Source organism: Callospermophilus lateralis, chromosome 18, assembly GCF_048772815.1.
Source record: "Callospermophilus lateralis isolate mCalLat2 chromosome 18, mCalLat2.hap1, whole genome shotgun sequence".
Lineage (NCBI taxonomy): Eukaryota > Metazoa > Chordata > Mammalia > Rodentia > Sciuridae > Callospermophilus > Callospermophilus lateralis.
This window is the reverse complement of record NC_135322.1, coordinates 9,636,805-9,658,904: the sequence shown is the minus strand read 5'-3', so window position 1 is coordinate 9,658,904 and position 22,100 is coordinate 9,636,805. Positions and strand designations below refer to the sequence as shown.

The following is a 22,100-nucleotide window of genomic DNA, read 5'->3' as shown; positions in this document are numbered from 1 at the left end:
GGTCGGGCGCGAGCCTCGCCCACCCGGGTCGACCCCGAAGGCGCGCGTGCGCGTGGGGGTGAGGGCAGGGGCGGGGCGGTGGGGCGCGCTTCGAGGAGGGCAAAGGAGACCCAGTCCCCGCGTGGCGTTCACCCTTGCAGGCTTGGGAAGGGGCAGTTTTCTGCTCCGCTCCTCCCCCTTCACCCCAAAGAGAGGGTTGTACCCCAACCAGACCCCAGGACACCGCTGAACAATCGCTTTCACTCTTTGAGAGAGAAGGGGGCCCCCCGGGGTGATTTCAGCAGTGGCCCCTGCTGATTTCTGGCCAGGTGGGTTATTGTGGTAACCCCCAGCTTGGAGCCCTCAGTCTCCCCTTCCCCTTTGTGGTTATGGAGCTCCAAACCTCTCCTGTCTCAGCCCCAGGAGTAGGTTGCTAAGGTAACCTATGTCCCTGCGGGTCCTTCTGCCCTTGCCCACATCAGTTACAGTGGCAACTCCCCTCACCTAGCACTCAGGTAGAAAGGACCCCAGCCCTAAGGACACTGATGTCCAAGAGAAAAAACTCTTCCCCAACCCCTCCTTTGTAGCCACCCAGGTGGCATTGCCATAGTAACCATCTCCCTCTTCTCATCCTGGGAGGTCCATGGATCAAACCAACCAGGTGTTTTTATTTAGAGGAGGAGATGCTGTTTCCAGGCAGTTGCTATGGTTACAGGGCCTGGACCATCCCCAAGGATGTGAGAAACTAGAAAGACCAAGTGTTTGTTGCTACAGTAACAGCCCCTCCCCACCAGGTGACCCTAAGAACCAGGCCCAACAAGGTAGGGGATTTTCAGAATTGTCTCTAGGGAGTGGAGTGTGTCTAGAGAAAGGTTGTCATGGTAACAGTTTCTGTCACTTTTAGCCTTACCTTTTCTGGACATATTCATGAGAGAGGCATGGTTAAAGGTTGCTATAACTGTCATCCCTCCCACCCACCCCACCCCTCTCCTGAGATGCCCCATTTGGTGCCCAAACTTATGGGACTTTAAGAAAAAGGATTCCCTGACCTTGTAGATGCCACTTTTGTGGTAGTATGAAATTAGGCTCTATTGTGCAGAATTGGCTGACTTGGGGTTTTCTGGTTCTCCTTTCCTCAGCAGAGCAGCTCAGTCGGGCTGGAACCACCCTCCTGGAGCTCCCTCAGCCTGTAACCTAGGAGGTAAGAAGTCCCTCGGTGTCATAGCACTCTCACGTGAACTGCCCTTTCCTTATCCCCAAAGGCTTGCCCACATAGAACTCATGTTTTCTGCCTGCTGCATGGGCGGAGGTTCACACCAGATGAGAGCAGCACACTTACAATGTTTTGTGTGGAAAGGAGAAAGCAATACACTCTTCTCACCTCCCCTGACCACCTTTCTGGCAAGTTCCCTGTTTTCCTCTCATGCCCTCTTCTGGTTTTTTGCCTGTCTATAAGGTATTTGGTTTTTGTCTGTTTTCTCACATCTGGAAGGCAATCCTGAGCCAATGCCTACCTCCTCCATCCTGGTCCTCAGAACATGGGGTCTAGCACAGAGAGAACACTGAAGAAATATCCATTGAGTTACTGAGTTGAAATAATTAATTACAATGCCATATTCACATATTCATGGACACATCAAATTAGGGCTGGGGAAGGCTTACTGAAGATAGACCAAGAGTTGGGCTGTAGTGTCGGCCCCAGGAGAGGCAGAAGAGTTTATTGATTTAAAGCATAACTCTAGGACCAGCTTCTTGGATCAAATTCTGGGTCTACCATTTCCTGTCTGTGTGAGACCTTGAGCAAGTGACTTTAAGTCTATAGGCCTGTTAACTCATCCTTAAATGTGATCATATATAAGGATTAAACGAGTGAAGTGCTTAGAACAGTGAATACATAGGAAGTGTCAGGGCCAGACACATTGTGAGCTGATAAAATTGTTGATGTTGCTGTATCTTGATGCAGAACATGTAGAACATTCAGGGCTTCACAGTCATCAATCATCCACCTTGCCCTCATGGAAGAGTCTGTGGACTTTACAGTTGGTGAAGCCAAGACCAACCTAATCGGGATACTAGATGATCCTTTTGTCCTCCCCTCACACCCTCCCCAACAAGTAGCACCTCCTCCTTGGCCATCAAGTCCTCAGGTCACTAAGAACTCAATATCTGTCCTCTGCCCTGCTGGTCACCTCCTGGCCCGTAGTCAGCCAGACAAAACATGGACTTGGAGGACCTGGGTCCTTTCCTGCATCCTTCCCACCTCTGAACCGCAGGCTCCCCATCTTAACAACTGAAGTCACTCCTTCATGCAACACATGTTTATTGGGCACTGGCTGTAACCCAGGCACTGAGCAGGGACAAAATTGGTCCCTGGCTTCCATGGGAACCCTGACAATAATGATGCTAGCAGTAGGGAAGAAAACTAAGGCAGGGATGGGAGAGGAAGTATGTGGGTGTTAGGGACATGCTTGTTAAATAGGATGACCATTGGAAGGTGACTCGAGCAAAGACCTGCAGGCCACAAGGGAGGAGCATCCAGACAGGTAAGAGGCAGTTCGGCAGCTAGAGAATCCTGAGTGTGTTTGAAGAATGGAGTTTGGGGGCCTCTGTGGCTGGAGCTGAATAAGCAAGTAGGAAAGGATGGTGCTCGTGTGGGGCAACTGCGAGGACATGGACTTCTGGGTTTTGTTTCTTTCTTTTTTTTTTTTTTTTTTTTTGGTACTGGGGATTGAACGCAGGGGCACTTGACCACTGAGCCACATCTCCAGTCCTATTTTGTATTTTTTTTTTTTTTTTTTTAGAGAGAGGGAGAGAGAGAGAGAATTTTTTAATTTATTTTTTTTAGTTCTCGGCGGACACAACATCTTTGTTTGTATGTGGTGCTGAGGATCAAACCCGGGCCACATGCATGCCAGGCAAGCGCGCTACCACTTGAGCCACATCCCCAGCCCCTTGTATTTTTTTTTAGAGACAGGGTCTCACTGAGTTGCTTAGTGCCTTGCTAAATTGCTGAGGCTGACTTGGAACTCATGATCTTCCTGTGTCCATCTCCCGAGCCGCTGGGATTACAGGCCTGTGCCACCACGTGCGGCTTGGACTTCTCCTTTGAGCGAGAAGGTTGGGGACAGTTGAAGCAGTCAGGGGAGGATCTAGTTTGAGTGTTAACAGGATCCCTCTAGGCACTGAGTGTGGAAATGTAATGAGACAAAGATGGAAGTAAGAAGATGGTCTCTCGCTGACCATCAAGAATTGGAAGGCTCTGAAACTATCTGAGGACCACTTCAGTGCTCCTGGGGAATAAAGCTCATTTGTTTTGTTTTTGCTTTTGTATTGGGGTTGAACCCAGGTGCACTTTGCCACTGAGCTCCATCCCCACCCCTTTGTATTTTATTTTGAGACAGGGTGTCTCTAAGTTGCCCAGGCTGACCTCAAACTTGCAATCCTCCTGCCCCCACCTCCTAAATTGCTGAGATTACAGGCATGCATCATCATAGCCGGCAATTTTTGTTTGTTTGTTTGTTGTTGTAAATGAACACAATATCTTCATTTTGTTTTTTTGTGGTGCTGAGGTTCGAACCCAGTACCTCATACGTGCTAGGTGAGTGCTCTACTACTGAGCCCCAACCCCAGCCCTGTGCTTGGCAGTTTTAAGAATTTTTTCAAGCCCAGAAGATTCTGTGGTTTCAAAGTTTCTCACCTCCACATAAGTTCCATGAGAACAGGAATATTTTCTGTGTGTCCATGGCTGTAGCTACAGTACCTAGAACAGTATTTGGTGTATTGTAGTTCAACCGACTGATGTTGAAAGATTGACGGGGGAAAGATCAATCTAAGGCCCGGAAGGCAATTCCAATGTTCTAAAATTGGAAAGTTATTCTTTATTTATTTGAGATACAATCTTGCTATGTTTGCAAGGCTGACCTTGAGCTTCTGCCTGGGTTCAAGTGATCCTCCTACCTCAGCCTCCCAAGTAGCTAAGACTACAGGTCCCACTGCATGCACCTAGTGCTTTCTTTTTCCCCCCAGTGCTGGGGATGGAACCCAGGACTTCATGTGTACACCAGGCAGTGCTTTACCACTGAGCTACATCCCCAGCTCAGAAGTCATTCTTCGTGTCTGTGTGTGTGTGTCTGTGTGTGTCTGTGTGTGTGTGTGTTGGGGCTAGAACTCAGGAGTGCTTAATTACTGAGCCACATCCTCAGCCCTTTTTATTTTTTAGTTTGAGGCAGGGCCTTGCTAAGTTGCGATCCTCCTGCCTCAGCCTCGTGAGTCACTGGGATTATAGATGTGCACTGCTGCTTCCAGCTCTCAGAAGTCACTTAAAGTACAGCTCAGATTCTTGTGGAGGGGGCAATACTGGGGATTGTACATAGGGGTGCTTTACCTTTACCACTGAGCTACTGCCCTAGTCCTTTTTCTTATTTTTAGACATGGTCTTGCTAAATTATTGAGGGACTCTCAGTTGCTGAGTCTCTAAATTACTGAGGCTGGCCTTGAACTTACAATCCTCCGACCTCAGCTTCCCTAGTCATTGAGATTACTGGTGTGACAACAACTCAGATTCTTAAGTGCTGTCCAAACTGAACTGAAGAAAGACAAGTAAGCCTGGGATGGGTGGAGAGAGAAGGTGCAAAGACCAGGCAGGACCCAGGTCCAAGGCAATAAGGTGTAGGAGACCCTTCCAGACAGAAGGAACAGAATGTGCAATTGCTTAGAAATAAGACCAGTTTAGAAAACATTCTGGGTAACTTAGGCAGAGCTTAAGGGAGGCGTTTTAGTCAGCTTTTCATTGCTGTAACTAAAAGACCTAACAAGAACAACTTTAAGGAGGAAAATTATTCGGTGCTCATAGTTTCAGAGATCTGGGTCCATAGACAGCCATCTCCAATTCCTTGGGGTTTAAGGTGAGGCAGAAATCATGGTGGAAGCGGACAGTGGAGGAAAGCGACTGAAAACATCCATCACACCAGGAAGCAGAGAGAGACAGTTCCCCTCCAGACAGAAAAAAATATAAACCCCAAGGGCAAGTCCCATTGACCCATCTCCTCCAGCCTTACCCACCTGCCTACAGTTACCACCCAGATAATCACTACCAGGATTAATGCACTGATTAGGTTAAGGCTCACCCAGTCAGCACACCTCTGAACTTTGTTGCATTGTCTCACACATGAGCTTTTGGGGGTACCACGTATCTAAACCAGAACAGGGAGTGCAATAAGCAATGAAGCTGGTATGGTGGACACACAAGTGGAATGTTGTAAGAAATTTTAACTTTCTTCCCTGGGCACTAGGGAGCCATAGCAAGTTCTCAGCAAGGAGGGAGAGGTCACATTCATGCTTTATGAAGACCACCTCACTACTAAGAAGAGGGGACTTGGGCAGGAGACCTAGGGGAGGTTGGATGGGAATTAGATGGACCTGGGTTGAGGGGAAGCTGAGGACATAGGAAGGAGGAGTCAAAAGTATTTAGGAGGTAGGATTAGCTGTAGGTAGGATTACCCAGTTACACCACCTGTGCAGGCATCACCAAGCTGTGGTGGGCAGAGGGAGACAGCACCATCTGGAGGCCAGTGAACAGGGACACATTGTTTCCTGTGTTGGCAGCCTCCCTTGATGTGACCCCTTACACTTTTTTAAAAATTTAAAAATTTTAAATTGTTATAAAATACATATAAAGTAGGGCTGGGGTTGTGGCTCAGTAGAGAGCACTTGCCTAGCATGCGTGAGGCACTGGGTTCGATCCCCAGTAAGCAAATAAAAAAAAAGACATATAAAGTGTACCATTTTAACCAGTTTTAATTGTGCAGTTCACTGATGTTAAATACATTCATATTGTTGGGAAAACAACTCCAGAGTGTTGCATCTTGTAAAACTGAAACACTGTGGGTACAGCTCAGTGGCAGAGCACTTGCCTGAGGCCCTGGGTTCCGTCCCCAGCGCTGCAAAAAACAGACACAAAACAACCCTGAAATGCTGTACCCATCAAACAACCCCCCCCGCCCCCTGCCCCTGGCAACCACACCATTTTTTTTTAATTCAGTTAGTGACCAACATTTTTAAATTGGGATAATTTTGGGGATGAGGATGTAGCTCAGTGGTAGAGCATTGCCTAATGTGTGAGGCTCTGGGTTCCATTCCCAGCATCACAAAAAAAGAAAGGGGGAGGGGGGCTAGGTTCAGTGGTACACACTTGTAATCCCAGCAGCTCAGGAGGCTGGATATTAAGTTCAAAGCTAGCCTTAGCATTTCAGCAAGATCCTCAGCAACTTAGTGACACCCTGTCTCAAAATAAAAAGGGCTAAGGATGTGGCTCAGTGATTAAGCGCCCCTGGGTTCAATCCGTGGTACCAAAAAAAAAAGAAAGAAAGAAAGGGGGAGGATTCTGATTAAAAAAAAAAATCAAACATTTTTGGCTTTTCTTGTAGAACCAAAATGATCTGACTGACCATCAGGAAGGAGATGATGGAATGGCACAGGATTTGAGGAAATGAGAAGGGTCCAGAAGGCAGAGGCTGGGGAATCGTTGAGGGCTGCTGTCTAAGCGCTACTCTGGAACCAGGGCCACCTGCGGGAGGGAGAGATCAGGGAAGCCTCCTGGTGGAAGGAACGGTAGAGAGGAAGGTGCAAGTTGGCCTGGGAATGGTGCCAGGGTATTTATAACTGACTTGGAATCTGAATGAGAAGTTGACAGAATAGGCCAAGGATGAGAATGAACATGTAAAGTGATTCACTTGGGGAAAAAAAAAATCTTTAAAAAGCACAGCATGGCTTCATCCTGAGTGATGCTGGGGATCCAGCAGTGACCAAGACAGCCAGCCTCTGGTCCTGCCTTTGAGTGTCTCCATCTAGTAAGGGACAAAGCCTTGCACTTATGGCTTAGAGTGGCCAGGCTGGTGTGAAACAACCCCAGGATGCTCAAGGAGCTTAGGGCAGGTGCGTAATCCAGCCTGGAAGGTCAGGGAAGGTTTCCTGGAGGAAGTGAAGTCAGAATGAAAGCCAAGTAGGGAAGAGAAGGGCAGTGCGTCTGGGGGAGGAGCTCTGCAGAGGCTTGCCTGGCATGCTGGAGGCCCTGGGTTCCATCCCCAGCACCCAGGGGGCGTTGAGACAACTGGGGGAGAAAGGCAAAGCTGAGAATTGAGGGAGGGGCCTCTGACAACCAGCTGCAGCCTCCCCTTTCATCCCATCTCCCCAGGATGCCCTGGATGCCCAACTAGGGCCTAACTTCGGCCCCATGCGGCTCACCCGCTGTCAGGCTGCGCTGGCAGCCGCCATCACCCTCAACCTCCTGGTTCTCTTCTACTTCTCGTGGCTGCAGCACCAGCCCAGGAACTCCCGGGCCCGGGGGCCCCGCCGTGCATCTGCCACCGGCCCCCGCGTCACCATCTTGGTGCGGGAGTTTGAGGCCTTTGACAACGCGGTGCCCGAGCTGGTGGACTCTTTCCTAAAGCAGGACCCAGCCCAGCCCGTGGTGGTGGCGGCAGACACGCTCCCCTACCCACCCCTGGCCCTGCCCCGCATCCCCAACGTTCGCCTGGCACTGCTGCAGCCTGCCCTTGACCGGCCTGCTGCGGCCTCGCGCCCAGAGACCTACGTGGCCACCGAGTTTGTGGCCCTGGTGCCTGATGGGGCACGGGCCGAGTCACCAGGCCAGCTGGAGCGCATGGTGGAAGCCCTCAAGGGGGGAAGTGCCCGCCTGGTAGCGGCCCCTGTCTCCACAACCAACCCAGCCCGGTGTCTAACCCTGAATGTCAGCTTGAGAGAGTGGACTGCCCGCTATGGCCCTGCAGCCACTGCTCCCCGTTGTGACGCCCTGGATGGGGACGCTGTGGTGCTCCTGCGTGCCCGGGACCTCTTCAACCTCTCGGCGCCCCTGGCGCGGCCTGTGGGCACCAGCCTCTTCCTGCAGACCTCCCTTCGAGGGTGGGCGGTGCAGCTGCTGGACCTGCCCTTCGCCGCGGCGCGCCAGCCCCCGCTGGCCACAGCACACGCACGCTGGAAGGCGGAGCGCGAGGGGCGCGCGCGACGAGCGTCTCTGCTCCGTGCGCTCGGCATCCGTCTGGTGAACTGGGAGGGCGGGAGGCTCGAGTGGTTTGGCTGCAGCAAGGAGAGCACACGCTGCTTCGGGACAGTGGTGGGTGACACGCCCGCTTACCTCTACGAGGAGCGGTGGACGCCTCCCTGCTGCCTGCGCGCGCTCCGTGAGACTGCACGCTACGTGGTGGGCGTGCTCGAGGCGGCCGGCGTGCGCTACTGGCTGGAGGGCGGCTCGCTGCTGGGCGCGGCCCGCCACGGGGACATCATCCCGTGGGACTACGATGTGGACCTGGGCATCTACTTGGAGGATGTGGGCAACTGCGAGCAGCTGCGGGGGGCTGAGGCTGGCTCTGTGGTGGATGAGCGCGGCTTCGTGTGGGAGAAGGCCATAGAAGGTGACTTCTTCCGCGTGCAGTATAGTGAGAGCAACCACCTGCATGTAGATCTGTGGCCCTTCTACCCCCGCAACGGGGTCATGACCAAGGACACCTGGCTGGACCACCGGCAGGATGTCGAGTTCCCTGAGCACTTTCTGCAGCCTCTGGTGCCCCTGCCCTTTGCCGGCTTTGTGGCGCAGGCGCCTAATAACTACCGCCGCTTCCTGGAGCTCAAGTTCGGCCCTGGAGTCATTGAGAACCCTGAGTACCCCAACCCCGCACTCCTGAGCTTGACAGGCGGCTGAAGCCCTGATGCCCTCACCTGGTGTCTGGGGAACATTACGACAGAAGAGATGTCCTTTGTTTGGGGGGGTTCTGTCTGGATGTGGAGAAGCTTAGATTGACAATGAGGGGGGGCACATTCCGGAGAAGGGACAGGTGAACTGACCGAGAAGGAAACGCACAAGAGAAGCCTGGCTATGGGAGGTGGAGACCTAGGCCAAGCGCCCAAAGCTACGCCCAGAAGTTGTCATACAGTCCTGCCCACTGAGCTTTGGATATGTGTGGGAATATCCCGGGCCATTTCAGTAATTGAAGGAGCTACTGGCATTTGGTAGACAGGCCCGGAGATGCCAGTCTGTCCCTCAGGGCCCGGTCCAGAGAAGTGCTGAGCCAGAGATTCCAAGAGCCCTGCGCCACGGGGCTTGGAGAGTTCGAAAAAGAGGGATGGAGAGTCGGGTCTGGGGAAAGACTGGCGAGCTCAAATCCCAGCTCTGTCACCTCCGCATTGGGCCTGGGCGAGTGGGGCATCGTCTGCTTCAGGATCCTGCAGGATTCCAAGTGCCTGGATTGGGTGTCTTAACAGGAGCCCTCAGGATCCTTGGCTGCTGGGGTTGCTTCCTGCACTAGAGGGCGCGTCTGTCCCGCTCCTGGTGGCCTCCTGTGGATGCCAGGGCGTCCTTGAGCCCAGTGCCTGTTGCAAAGCCATCGCCTGTCTCTTGAGCCTTTGCTGTTCTCTAAGAGGCCCTGTGGGAGGTGGGACAGCAATGACCATCTCCTCTTCTCCGGGAATGTGACTTCTTTCCTCTGGGTCAGCCACTGAGGTGTGTGCTGCTCTTAATTCCATCTTGACAAGGAGGAAACAGGCTGAGAGCTCTGGATCCACCTCTGCTCATTACCTCGGTATTTCAACTCTGCACCTGTTTCCCCACTTCCCACAAGGGGTGAACAGTAATCAGGTTTATGGAGCCAGGCATCCTTCTCAGTGTTTACATGGACTGATTTATCCCTCAGCTTTATCTCTCACCCACCTAAAGCCACTGCTGCTATTATGTCCATTTTGCCATGAGGAAAACTGAGGTGAGAATGGTGAAGTCACTGACCATAGGTCAGACAACTTAGGGAGTAGCAGACTGGAGACTTGAACCCAGACCATCAGGTCCCAGAGCTCATACTTGACTTTCTCAGGATGACCCCTCTAGAAACAGCAACCCAGAGGGACATGAGGGTCCCATGCCACTTAGCAGTTACGTGCTAAGCCTTCCTTTTCCATCACGCATCTCAAAGTCTGCAGTGTTTGGGCATGTACTCCAGGATATGTGTATTTATTTATAAATTATGTACAAGTACCTCTATCAGTCTGTATATTACTAATAAGGCTTAATTAAATTATTCCATTTAAAAATAAAGAATGAATATGAATGGGGGTGTTATGTTTTCTTGCTGCATCCTAATGACTTGCTCGGCACACCTCCTAAGTGTGCTTTGAAACAAACAAAAAAACACAGGAATCCCGGCATGGTGACATATGCCTGTAGTTCCAGCTACTAGAGAGGCTGAGCCAGGAGGATCACTTGAGCCCAAGAGTTTAAGACCAGCTGAGCGACATGGTGAGACCCCAGCTCAAAAAAAAAAAGCACAGGCTCCAAGGTGGCAGAGGCCTAGCTTCAAACCACTGCCACTTTCTCCCAGTATGAACTTGGATCCTTGCCATGTATCTGGGAAGTGGGACAGTGGGAGCACTCAGCCTCTGGGCCGCTGTGAAGGACTTCAGAGGGGAAGCGCTCCGCATCAGGACCAGGCGTGAATCCTCGTGTGGCCACCTTTTGTCCTGTGGCTCTTAGGCAATTCACTGCAAAGAAAAGGCCACCGACTCCAATTTTAAATTAAAGCAAGTTTATATTGTTCACTCACAAAAAAGCTGGCCAGCAGGTCTCTCCCTAAGCCAGGCTACAGATCAGCCCCCAGCTCTCCAGCAACCAGGTTTTAAAACACAAAAAGTTGCAAAGGAGGGGTGTCTTGAGAACTTACAGCTAACAAGATTTTGACAAGCATAATACAAAGGCAGATAGCAGGTTAATGATCTACATGGCATGATATTTCAAGATAAGGAGTAAATTCAGGTCCCAACATCAGAATTTATGAGGCTCCACTGAGGTTTCAGAGAGGGTTGTTATCTGGTCAAGGGGAGCCAGGTATGGTGAGTTCAGAGCACGGGCAGGAATTCCAAACAGGTTTAGAAATCTCAGTAATTTATAGTAAAACAGAAATTAACTTTTCATGACTTTGTGATGAGATTGCTCCCAATCTTAAAATGGAATTAGGCTGGGTTCATCATTAACATAGAAATGGTGGGGTAGGCGGGGCTTTAGAAACCAGGAAATGAAGACAAGCTTGCGGCCCAGTCTCAGACATCCAAAGCTGGACTTCCTGCACCTAGCCTCTGCCTTCAACCACTGAACCACAATGGTTCCCAAAGAATATGGAACATTTTGGAAACGGAAGGGATGTAGGTTATTACATGACTCCTGGCTCCTGGCAAGCAGGGCCTGAGCAGAGGGGCCTCTCTCTGCAGGTGTCCCAGTGATGTTCAGGAGGGAAAGACCATATTTAAAATGTGTTGCAGGGCTGGGATTGTGGCTCAAGCGGTAGCGCGCTCGCCTGTCATGCGTGCGTCCCGGGTTCGATCCTCAGCACCACATACAAACAAAGATGTTGTGTCCGCCGAAAACTAAAAAATAAATATTAAAAAAATAAATAAAATTTAAAAAAAATAAAATGTGTTGCAGCTGAGCTGGGCATGATAATGCAGACCTGTAATCCCAGTGACATGGAAGACTGGCAGGAGGATCACAAGTTTTGGCCAGTCTCAGCAATTTAGTGAGACTCTGTCTCAAAAAGATAAACAGGGCTGGGGATGTGGCTCAGTGGGAGAGTCCCCTGGGCAGTCTCCAGTACTGGGAGGGTTGGGGGGGATTGCAACTGGTCAACTAATTCAATGATATAAACATGTAGGTGCATCAACTCTTTCTTTTTTTCTTTTTCTTTTTTTTTTTTTTTTTTTACATTTTTGTTGGGGATGGATACTGGGAATTGAACTGAGGGGCACTTGACCACTGAGCCACATCCCCAGCCCTATTTTTTATTTTATTTAGAAAATAAAATAAAAGTAAATCAATTCTCACTGAGTTGATTAGCACCTTGCTTTTGTTGAGGCTGGCTTTGAACTCACAATTCTCCTGTCTCAGCCTCCTGAGTCACTGGGATTGCAAGCATGTGCCACTGGGCCCAGCATCAAATTTTTAAATATTTTATATTCTAAATATTCCAAGCAGTTGATCTATATATGCATCTTTCTTTAGATTGCTTCCCAAAGAATTAAGTTGAAATTAAAATCATTTTGTTTTATTTAGAAATTGTTGGTGGGATTTCTTGATGAACAAAGCTATCACTGTTTATAATGATAACAGCTTTGCCTTCGTGTGATTTGACACAGAGAACCACATCAGATGTTCCAGCAGCTTCCCATTAAATGGGGATCATCAGGTGACTTGAGGTCTCAATAAACAAATGACTTCTCATAGTAACCATAGTGTTTTTGGTTTTCTCCGCTCATCACTGTTCCTGAACTAAAAGCATAGAAATTAAAAAAACTTTTCTAGGCCTTATACTATCTGATGGTTTTATATATTCAACATCTTTAATATCAACTAAATTATTATAGGACAGAAAACCCATCACAACAATTAACATGAACTAATGAGCCTAGAATATGAACTATATAAATTCACTATTCTCAGCAGGGCATGGTGTTGCACACCTGAAATCCCAGCAGCTCAGGAGGCTAAGACAGGAGGATCTCAAGTTCAAATCCAGCTTCAGCAACAAAAAAGAAATTCACTGCTCTCTCATTCACTCTTGTTATTATTAACCAGCCAGAATAGAATATTTCAATATTTTTAATGTCATTTAAAATTTTTTTTTTAGTTGTAGGTGGACACAATACCTTTATTTTATTTTTTATGTGGCGCTGAGGATCGAACCCAGTGCCTCTTGCACACTTTTGAGCTCTCTTATCACTGAACCAAAACCCCAGCCCGGAATATTTCAATACTTTAACAATGAGGATATGCATGCTAGTGCAGACAAACTAAATTTTAACCTCACTTGGAGGTGAAAACTCTGGTAATAATTATCCAAGCCCTGAATCAAACTCTTTCTGGTAAACACAGTCTCTTTTGTGAGTCTTTAACAGACTCTGAATTTTCCAGGAAGAGCAACTACCATGTAAAATGAGGGAAGCTTCTATCATGTTTTGTTAGAAACTTGGCCAAGGATTATCTACCAGATCAGAAAATCACATTGACCATGGTTCTTGGTAATTAGACACCAATAAAGCGCGTCTCTACCACATTAGGAACTGCCAACTACTGGTGTAAATGTCTGGCTACCTCCCTGGGTTCTGGAGATGTGGAGATACATATTATAAATCATTCTCCTTTTCTCTCTCTTTATTACAGATAGGACAGTAAAGGATTTTTTTAATTGCTGGGGATGAAACCCAGGGCCTTTCACATACTAGGCAAGTGTTCTGCCACTAAGCTACACCCCCAATTAAGGATTATTTTTTGCTATTTTTTAAGATAGGTCTCTACGTTGCTCAGGCTGGCCTTGAACTCTTGAACTCAAGTATTTCTTCTGCTTAGCCTCCAGAGAAACTGAGATACAGGCACAGGCTGCCATGACTGGATAAGGATCATTAACAGGTGGATTATGTCATCTATGAACTTCATTTCAGGAAAACAGAGCTTACCCAGAGCCTGCACTAGAACCAGCACCCACTCTGGGGTAGTCACGTTCATGGCTGACATTAATTCATGGATTAGTGACCATTGGTGAATGGCCCCACCATGAAACCCAGCTGTTGGTATCCTCCTGGTTCTCCCTGGAGACTCCAGGAACTCCCTCTGATCCAGCTGCCTCGGGGTTCTTACTTGGCACAGTGGGAGAGAAGCAGGGCCCGTGTCCCTGAAACTGCTGGGTGGACTAATGTTTTTGTCAAGCAGTAAATATGTTGTGTTTCATCCTTGGACATCACAAAATATTTCCTTTAAAAAAACAGTGACTTAGCAGAGCTCAGTGGTGCACAATTATATTTCCAGCAACTCAGGAGGCTGAGGCAGGAAGATCACAAGTTCAAGGCCAGCCAGGGTTCCCTAGTGAGATCCTGTCTCCAAATAAAAAGGACTGGGGATGTGACTCAGTGGTAAAGTGCCCTTGGGTTCCATCTTTAGTACCAAAAAAGAAAAAAAGAAAAGTGGTGGCTCATATACAAAATGCACCTTTCTGCATACAGCCCACACCTGTAAAGCCCCAGCTGTCAACAGGTGAGCAAATACAAGCTGAGCGCATCAGGCAATGGGACACCCCTCAGCAACAAGCAGAGGATGAACCACTGTTATGTGCAAGAACAGGGGAGGTCCCCAGAGCATCACGCCCGGGAAGAGAAGCCAGATGCTGAAAGCTACATGTTCTATGCTTGCATTAATGTAAAATTCTAGAAGACATGAAATGAACTCAAAGTGACCCAAGGCAGGTTAGTGGTGGCCTGGGCCTGGGGGTGGAGGGGGACTGCATAGAAGCACAAAGAAATTTGGGTGATGGGAATAGGGTATATGGTTGTGGGTGGTTTTTTTCATGTGTATCCATTCTATTAAATCTGCCAGGCACAGTGGCACATGCCTGGAATCCCTGCAACTCAGGAGGCTGAGGCAGGAGGATCTCAAGTTCAAGGCTAGCCTCAACAACTTAGGAAGGCTCTAAGCAACATAGTGACAGCTTGTCTCAAAATAAAAAGGGCTCAATGGTTACGCACCCCTGGTTTCAATCTCCAGTACCACTTGAATGAACACAGCTCCTATGTGTCCCTGGGCATCTCTGTTAGCTTGACCTGAAGAAAAGCAGATGGGGTCAGGAGGAGTCCAAGAGGCCTGGAACCATTGACCTGTCACCAGGAAAGCAGGGTGGTTACCCTCTGCCCACCTGCCTACCACAATGCCTCTCTAAACCTTGAACCCAGGTCCAAGCCCAATCCAGGGCCAACTGAGCCCTCCCTCCCAAGCTAGCCATCAGGTGCCTTCACTCCTTCACCAAGTAGCCTTTGGGAGAGGCATAGCAGAGCCACTGTCACCAGCATAAGCATTGGCAGCACTCGCCCACAGTCATGACTGGCAGGTAGTCAAAATGGGGCTGAACCAGCCTCTGACAGACAGGCAGCACTGGAGCCCCACACCTCCTTATTCTGCAAATACTGAGCACCTACTATGTGCAGTGCCATGGCCTATGCTGTCCTCTGGGCACACAGAGTGGACAAGACAAAGGTTGTACTCAATGAAGTGCGCATCCTCGTGGAAACGGCAGGAGGCAGTAAGCACAAGGAGTAAGTTCCCAGCCACATCCCGGGCCAGGTGGAAATGGAGTTCTGCGTGCAGTGAGCTGCTGCCACATAAAGCTAAGAGAAGAGGCAGCGAGAAGGCCACACTACACAGAAAGTTACTTCAGAAAGTGGGGGTGAGACAGCTCTTTGACCTTCCACACTGGGAAGACAGCCAGCAGACCCCGCGTTTGCTTCGTTATATATGGGGAAATTTCAAAGGTTTTCCATGAAATGTTCTTCTAAATAAGGAAGGAGGTGGGCTTCCAGGCCCAATGGGTCACGCCCAATTCTGGAACCCTGAGACCTGTCCCACTAGTAGAACGAGGGCCGAGATCTCAAGCCTTGGGCAGTCTACACGCCCAGAGCACCAGGATCATTCCCAAGGGGACACCTAAGTCCCCCCATGGCTCGGTATGGAGCAAGAGACCACTTAAGTAGCTTCACAGGTGGCGCACCACAGTATTATGTAGCATGTTAGGAGGTGACAGGTGCTGTCTTTAAAAACAAGTAGAGGGCTGGGTTCGGTTCAGTCAGTGGGGCACTTGCATGAAGTAGGATTTCAATCCCCAGCATCACAAAAATACATGAATAAAATAAAACCAAATAGAACAGGGCAGGTGTGGGTGAGTGAGGGCAAGAAACCAGGAGGAAGGTTGTAGGAAAAAATAAGGTGGTTGGAGAAGGCGTCATTGGGGTGATATTAAGCAAAGATGGGAAGGAGGTGAGCAAGGGGCGGAGAGAGAACCCAGGCAGAGAAACAGCCAGCGCAAAGGCCCTGAGGCAAGAGCAGGCCTGGTATGTTCAAGAAATAGGGAATGCCCAAGGGGGAGAGTGGGAAGACATGCTGTCAGTGAGGAGGGGAAACCTTTCAGGGGCTTTGCGGGCCATGGTGAGGGCCTGGCGCTGTCTCTGAATGAGACCAGCAGCCATAGTGGGAACCGGCGCCCTCTGGTGGCTGTGTGGGGAGCAGAGAAAGAGGGGAGCGTGAGGTGGGGCAAGGAAGGTGGCTGGAATGCTTGAGGTGGGAGATGACCGCAGCTGGACTAGGGTGGCACCCAGTGCGGGTGGCAGTGGAGGGAATCTGACTTGGTTCTTTTGAAGACAGAGAAAATGGGATTGTGACGGCCTGAGTGGGAGACAGCAAGGGCAAGAGGAGGGTGTGGCAGGGAAGGGGACTAAAGTGGCTTGTCCTATACTTGACTGGAGCTGGGCCCTCCCACTGGCAGTGGCACCTGCACCCGCACCTCTGGGCACTCCCAGGGACCTCCAACACCAGGCCAGCGCCAACCCCAGGGGACCAAGGGTCCCCAAGCTTTGTGATGGCTGCAGCCGTCCCCTTGGTGTGCTGCCTTGCCTGGAGTTCAGCGGCTGCAAGGTGCAGGGCCACCTGGGAGGGGTCCCAGTCTCTGGAGGAAATGGCAGAGGGAGCCCTGCCACGCCCTTTCCGTAGAGTCACTATTTCAGAGATTTAGAACTGCAGTGGGGCGAGGCAGCCGGGGACGGCGGCGGGGGCAAGTCCAGGCAGAGTGGGCGCAGAGGGGCCCCCAGTAAGGCCAAAGCACTGGGAGACATGAGCCCGGGTCCAATGGAAAGGCGTCTCTGGGACATGGCGGGTGCCACCGAGAGAACCGAGAGGGCCAGAGATGGGACGGAAAAGCAAAGCCCGGGAAAGGAGCGGCCACACTTGGCAGCGCCGCCCATTACTGTGTTACTGTTTCAACAAGCCGCTGCGCCCTGGCCATCTTGTATCCTGCTCTTCTTTGCTGAGCACAGAGAAAACCCCTGAGGCCCCGGCCGCTAACACTGCCGTCTTTCACCCAGACTCAGGCTGATTTCATTGCAAGAGAGTGCATTGGTTTCAAAACTTTTTCAAAAATCATTGATTGAAAGTTTTCTGGCCCTAGCACTGGAATAGTCTAACTCCCAAGTAGAGGGTGCAAAGAAGGATCCAGGAGGGCATGGGTGGCGGGCAGGAACCCCGGCTGGGCGGTCCCAGGCCTGGTTCTTTCTGCTTTGCTGCAACCTTGGAAAAGCACCTTAATTTCAGCAAGCCTTGGTTTCCATGTCTGCAAAATGGGAACAACCACAGAGGCTACTTACTCCAGGGTTGAGATCATTCAAGGAACCCTGCATTGGAAGCTTCTGGTATAGACTGGGGCGCACAGAGCTTACTCCAGGAAGGGCAGATGTTACTGTTATTTATAATTACCACGGAGAAACAGGGTGGTGGTGTTTTAAGTGTGGATGCATTTGAGCCAGGCTGAAGAAGTCCAATTTCAGTTCTGCACCTGATGCTGTGGGCTAGGGATTCATCATGTCTGAGGCCTGTGCTCCATCCCTGGCACTGCAAAAGATAGTAGGGGACCGAAATACTTGGAACCATATCAGAGCCGTGTTTAGAGAAATAAGCCTTACAGGCAGAATGCTCTTAGTAAGAGTAATCTATAAAGGTTAACTATAATAATAATAATTATTATTATTATTTTAATATTTATTTTTCAGTTTTCGGCGGACACAACATCTTTGTATGTTGTGCTGAGGATCGAACCTGGGCTGCACGCATGCCAGGCCAGCGCGCTATCGCTTGAGCCACATCCCCAGCCCAATTATTATTTTTTTAGGTGTAGATGGACACAATATCTTTATTCATTTATTTATTTATTTTTATGTGGTACTGAGGATCAAACCCAGGGCCTCACACCTGTGAGGCAAGTGCTCTACCATTAAGCCCCAGCCCCAGCCCCAGCCCCTAACTATAATTATTAACAAAAGTTAGAGGCCAGGTCTGGAGGAGTCTTAAGATCCTATCCACAGAAAGGTTGGAGAGCCAGGTATGATGGGACACATCTGTAATCCCAGCAAAAGGGAGGCTGAGGCAGGATTGCAGGTTTGAAGCCAACCTCAGCAAATGAGCAACCAAGGGGGAGACCTGTCTCAAAATAAAATATAAAAAGGACTAGGGATATAGCTCAGTGGTTAAGCACCCCTGAGTTCAATCTCTGGTACTTACTTAAAAATATATATATATTAAATATATAATTTATTTATATTATATATGAACATAAAATTCATATATAATGTAAAATAAATTATATATTTATATATATTTAATATAAATAAATATTTTTATCACATACTCAGTAAGGAATACTGAGGTGCTTATAATCCATCCAGTAATGTGAAAATAAAAACTTGACATTTCTGCATTTGTCAGGGTCCAGGACTGAAGGTGAGTGTGGAGCTCAGCATGCACATGAGTTTTCAAGGAGAGCCAGCTAACAGGTCAGGCTGGCTAACTGCTGTTCATTGGGCATTTTTGGTGGGACCTGGGCAGGCTCTGATAAAGGAATAAATCTGCTAAAGGCAAGATCCAGGGCCTCTGCTGCTGGCTTTCTGGGCAGAACCATCCTCTGGTGGAGTCAACCTGCCGACCCGGCTAAGGTGGCTCTCAGCCTCCGCTACAGGAAGCTCCACTCGAGCATCGGCCATTACTGAGACCAGGGAAAAGGTTTGACTCCTTGTGGCACAGGGTGAAGACACATCTCTAAATGCTTCCCAGATTGGCTAGATTAAAGCTCTATAACAGCTGAGCACGGTGGCACACACCTGTAATCCCAGTGGCTCAGGAGGCTGAGACAGGAGGATGGAGAGTTCAAGGCCAGCCTCAGCAACTTAGTGAGCCCCTCAGACCATGTAGCCACTGATGGTTGAACGGATTCCAGGGAAATTTTGCTGCAAGATTCTTTGTCCTACTGATCAAATCCCCCAAGTTCAGAATTTGCAGATTCTATAGCATTGAAGGCACCTTCCTCACCTGATTGTCCCCAAGCACTGTTTATTTATTTTTTGGTACCAGAATTGAACCCAGAGGCACTTAACCATTGAACCACATCCCCAGCCCTTTTTATCTTTTATTATTTGTTTGTTTGTTTGGTCCCAGGGATTGAACTCAGGAGCACTCGACCACTGAGCCACATCCCCAGCTCTTTTTTGTATTCTATTTAAAGACAGGGTCTCACTGAGTTGCTTAGCATCTAGCTAAATTGCTGAGGATGGCTTTGAACTCACTATCCTCCTGCCTCAGCCTCTTAAGCCGCTACTGGGATTACAGGCATGTGCCATTGTGCCTGATTCTTATCTTTTATTTTGAGCCAGGGTCTCACTAAGCTGCTGAGGCTGGCTTTGAACAAGCGATTCTCCTCTCAGCCTCCCAAGCCGCTGGGACTACAAGTATACACTGTGCCCAGCTCCAAGCACTATTTTATTTATTTATTTATTAAATATATATATTTTTTTAGTTATACATGGGCACAATATCTTTATTTTGTTTATTTATTTTTATGTGGTGCTGAGGATCAAACCCAGGGTCTCACACATGTGAGGCGAGTGCTCTACCGCTGAGCCACAACCCCAGCCCCAAGAACTATTTTCAACAGAAAAAACAATGTACCCCCACCTCTTCCAAAAACCCCAGCCAACTTGCCCAGACATATTAAGACACTCTTAAACCCTGAGAGCAACCTGCCAAGGGTTATGGCATAATAGAAGAAATGTAAAACACCAATTATCTAATTATTCAATACTTAGACTCATTAGTGGCCGTGTGCAATACACATCATATATGAACCCCATTTCCCTTCCAAACTGCAATGATCATGGGATGTAACTAAACCAAAAAGATGTCTAAGATCCCCAAGATACCATCCGTGAATGGACCCAGGTTTGTGCAATCGTAGGCACCAGGCAGAAGTCAACACTGACTCCGGTAGGGGAAGATAATGTCACTGTGTAAGCCCTTCAGTGTGCACAGGGAAGGTGACAAGCACCCAAGCTCACATAGGGTTTCGATTCAAATGGCAAACTTTAGAGCCAACTTCAATAATCACCTTAGTCCCAGCTACTTGGGAGGCTGAGGCAGGAGGATCACCTGAATATGGGAGTTCAAGACCAACCTGGGCAACAAAGTGAGACCCCATCTCAAAATAAAGAGAAAGAAAAAGAAATTTGGGGTTAAAAGTGATTGTGTTGGAACTATTTGAATAGTGAGAGTTCAGATATCAAGGGATACCTGCATTTCGGGTAGGGGGTTACAGTGGAAAAGGCATTTACCATAAGATATATAAGTTTTTGGGTGTTTTTTTTTTTTTTTCAGATTGGGCTCAGTGGCGCACAACTGTAATCCCAGCAACTTGGGAGGCTAAGGCAGGAGGGTGGCAAGTTCAAGGCCAGTCTCAGTGATTTAGTGAGACTGTCTCAAGATAAAGAATAAAAAGGGCTGGGGATGCAGCTCACTGGTAAAGCTCGCTCCTGGATTTAATCCCCAGTACAAGAAAGAAAAAAAAAAATATTGCAGTGCTGGGATGGAACCAAGGGCCTCCCCCTCCCACTGAGCTTCACCCCATCCCTGTACAAGATTTATAACTGAGGGTGTAGAATACACCAATCTTTTTTTTTTTTTTTTTTAATCAGAAATTGAACCCAGTGGCATTTTACCCTGAACCACATCCCTAACCCTTTATATTTTTTGAGACAGGGTCTTGCTAAATTGTTTAGGGCCTCACTAAATTGCTGAGGTTGTCCTTCAACTTTCAATCCTCCTGCCTCAGCTTCCCAAGTTTCTGGGATTAAAAGCTGAGCAATCTTCCCTTGTATGGAGACAATAGCTTATTCAATTGATTTGTTCCCAGATGTTGGCAATTATGAATAAAGCAGCTATAAATATTTATGTATTACCAGACCTGGGAAGGGCGTGGAGGAGACCCACGGGTACAGCTGCACAGGAGAAATAACTTCTAACATTCTACAGCACAGTAGGATAACTATGGTTGACAACAACTGAACATTTCAATAGCTGAGGATTTTAAATGTTCTCAACATTAAGAAATGATGTAGGGGCTGGGGCTATAGCTCAGTGGTACAGCACTTGCCTTGCATGTAAGAGGCATTGGGTCCAATCCTCAGTACCACAGAAAAATAAAAGATACTGTGTCTAACTACAACTAAAAATATTTAAAAGAAAGAAAGAGAAAAAGAAATACCCTTCAGTACACAGAATCACTATATCAACATTAAAGATCTCTAATAGCCAGGCACAGTGGCATACACCTGTAATCCCAGTGGCTCAGGAGGCTAAAGCAGGAGGATGGAGAATTCAAAGCCAGCCTCAGCAACTTAGTGAGCCCCTAAGCAATTAGTAAGAACCTATCTCTAAATATAAAATAGGGTCTGGGGTTGTGGCTCAGTGTTAGAGCACTTGCCTAGCACATTGAGGCACTGGGTATGATCCTCAGCACCACATAAAAATAAATAAATAAAGGTATTGTGTCCATCTACAACTAAAAAAGTTAAAAAAAAAACTATCATAAACATCTGAGTTTTTTTTTTTTAAAGAGAGTGAGACAGGGAGGGAGAGAGAGAGAGAGAGAGAATTTTAATATTTATTTATTTATTTATTTATAGTTATCGGCAGACACAACATCTTTGTATGTGGTGCTGAGGATCGAACCTGGGTCGCACGCATACCAGGCGAGCGCGCTACGGCTTGAGCCACATCCCCAGCCCAACATCTGAGTTTTATATGAACAGAAGTTTTCATTTCTCTGAAATATCCAGGAGTGTGATTCCTAAATTGCATGGTATCCATTTCAGCTTTATAAGACATTGCCAAACTGGACATGGTGACACACACCTAATAAGCCCAACAATTTGGAAAGCTGAGGCAGGGGAATTACAAGTTCTAGGCCAGCCTCAGCAGCTTAGCAAGACCCTGTTTCAAAAAATAAAAAGCACTAGGTAGAGTACCCATAGGTTCAATCCTCAGTATCAAAAAAACACAAAAACTTCAAGTAGAAAAAAAAAAAAGAAACTGCCCTGTTGTTTTTCTCTGGTGGTTTTGATGAACAGATTTTTTTTTTTTTTCCAATGAAGTCCAGTTTATCATGTTTCTGTTGTCCGGGTTAGTGCTTTTAATCAAAATCTGAAAACACCTGATTAAA

General features: G+C 48.2%; 1 protein-coding gene across 1 annotated transcript; it reads left to right on the top strand.

Moving 5' to 3' along the window:
- The first annotated feature begins 100 nt into the window (after nucleotides 1-100).
- On the top strand, nucleotides 101-10,043 carry Fkrp (fukutin related protein). The gene is made up of 2 exons (XM_076837928.2): nucleotides 101-1,180; nucleotides 7,172-10,043. Exon 2 carries the CDS (start codon nucleotides 7,211-7,213, stop codon nucleotides 8,693-8,695), a length of 1,485 nt encoding a protein of 494 aa, XP_076694043.2. The 5' UTR covers nucleotides 101-1,180; nucleotides 7,172-7,210; the 3' UTR covers nucleotides 8,696-10,043.
- The last annotated feature ends 12,057 nt before the right edge of the window (nucleotides 10,044-22,100 follow it).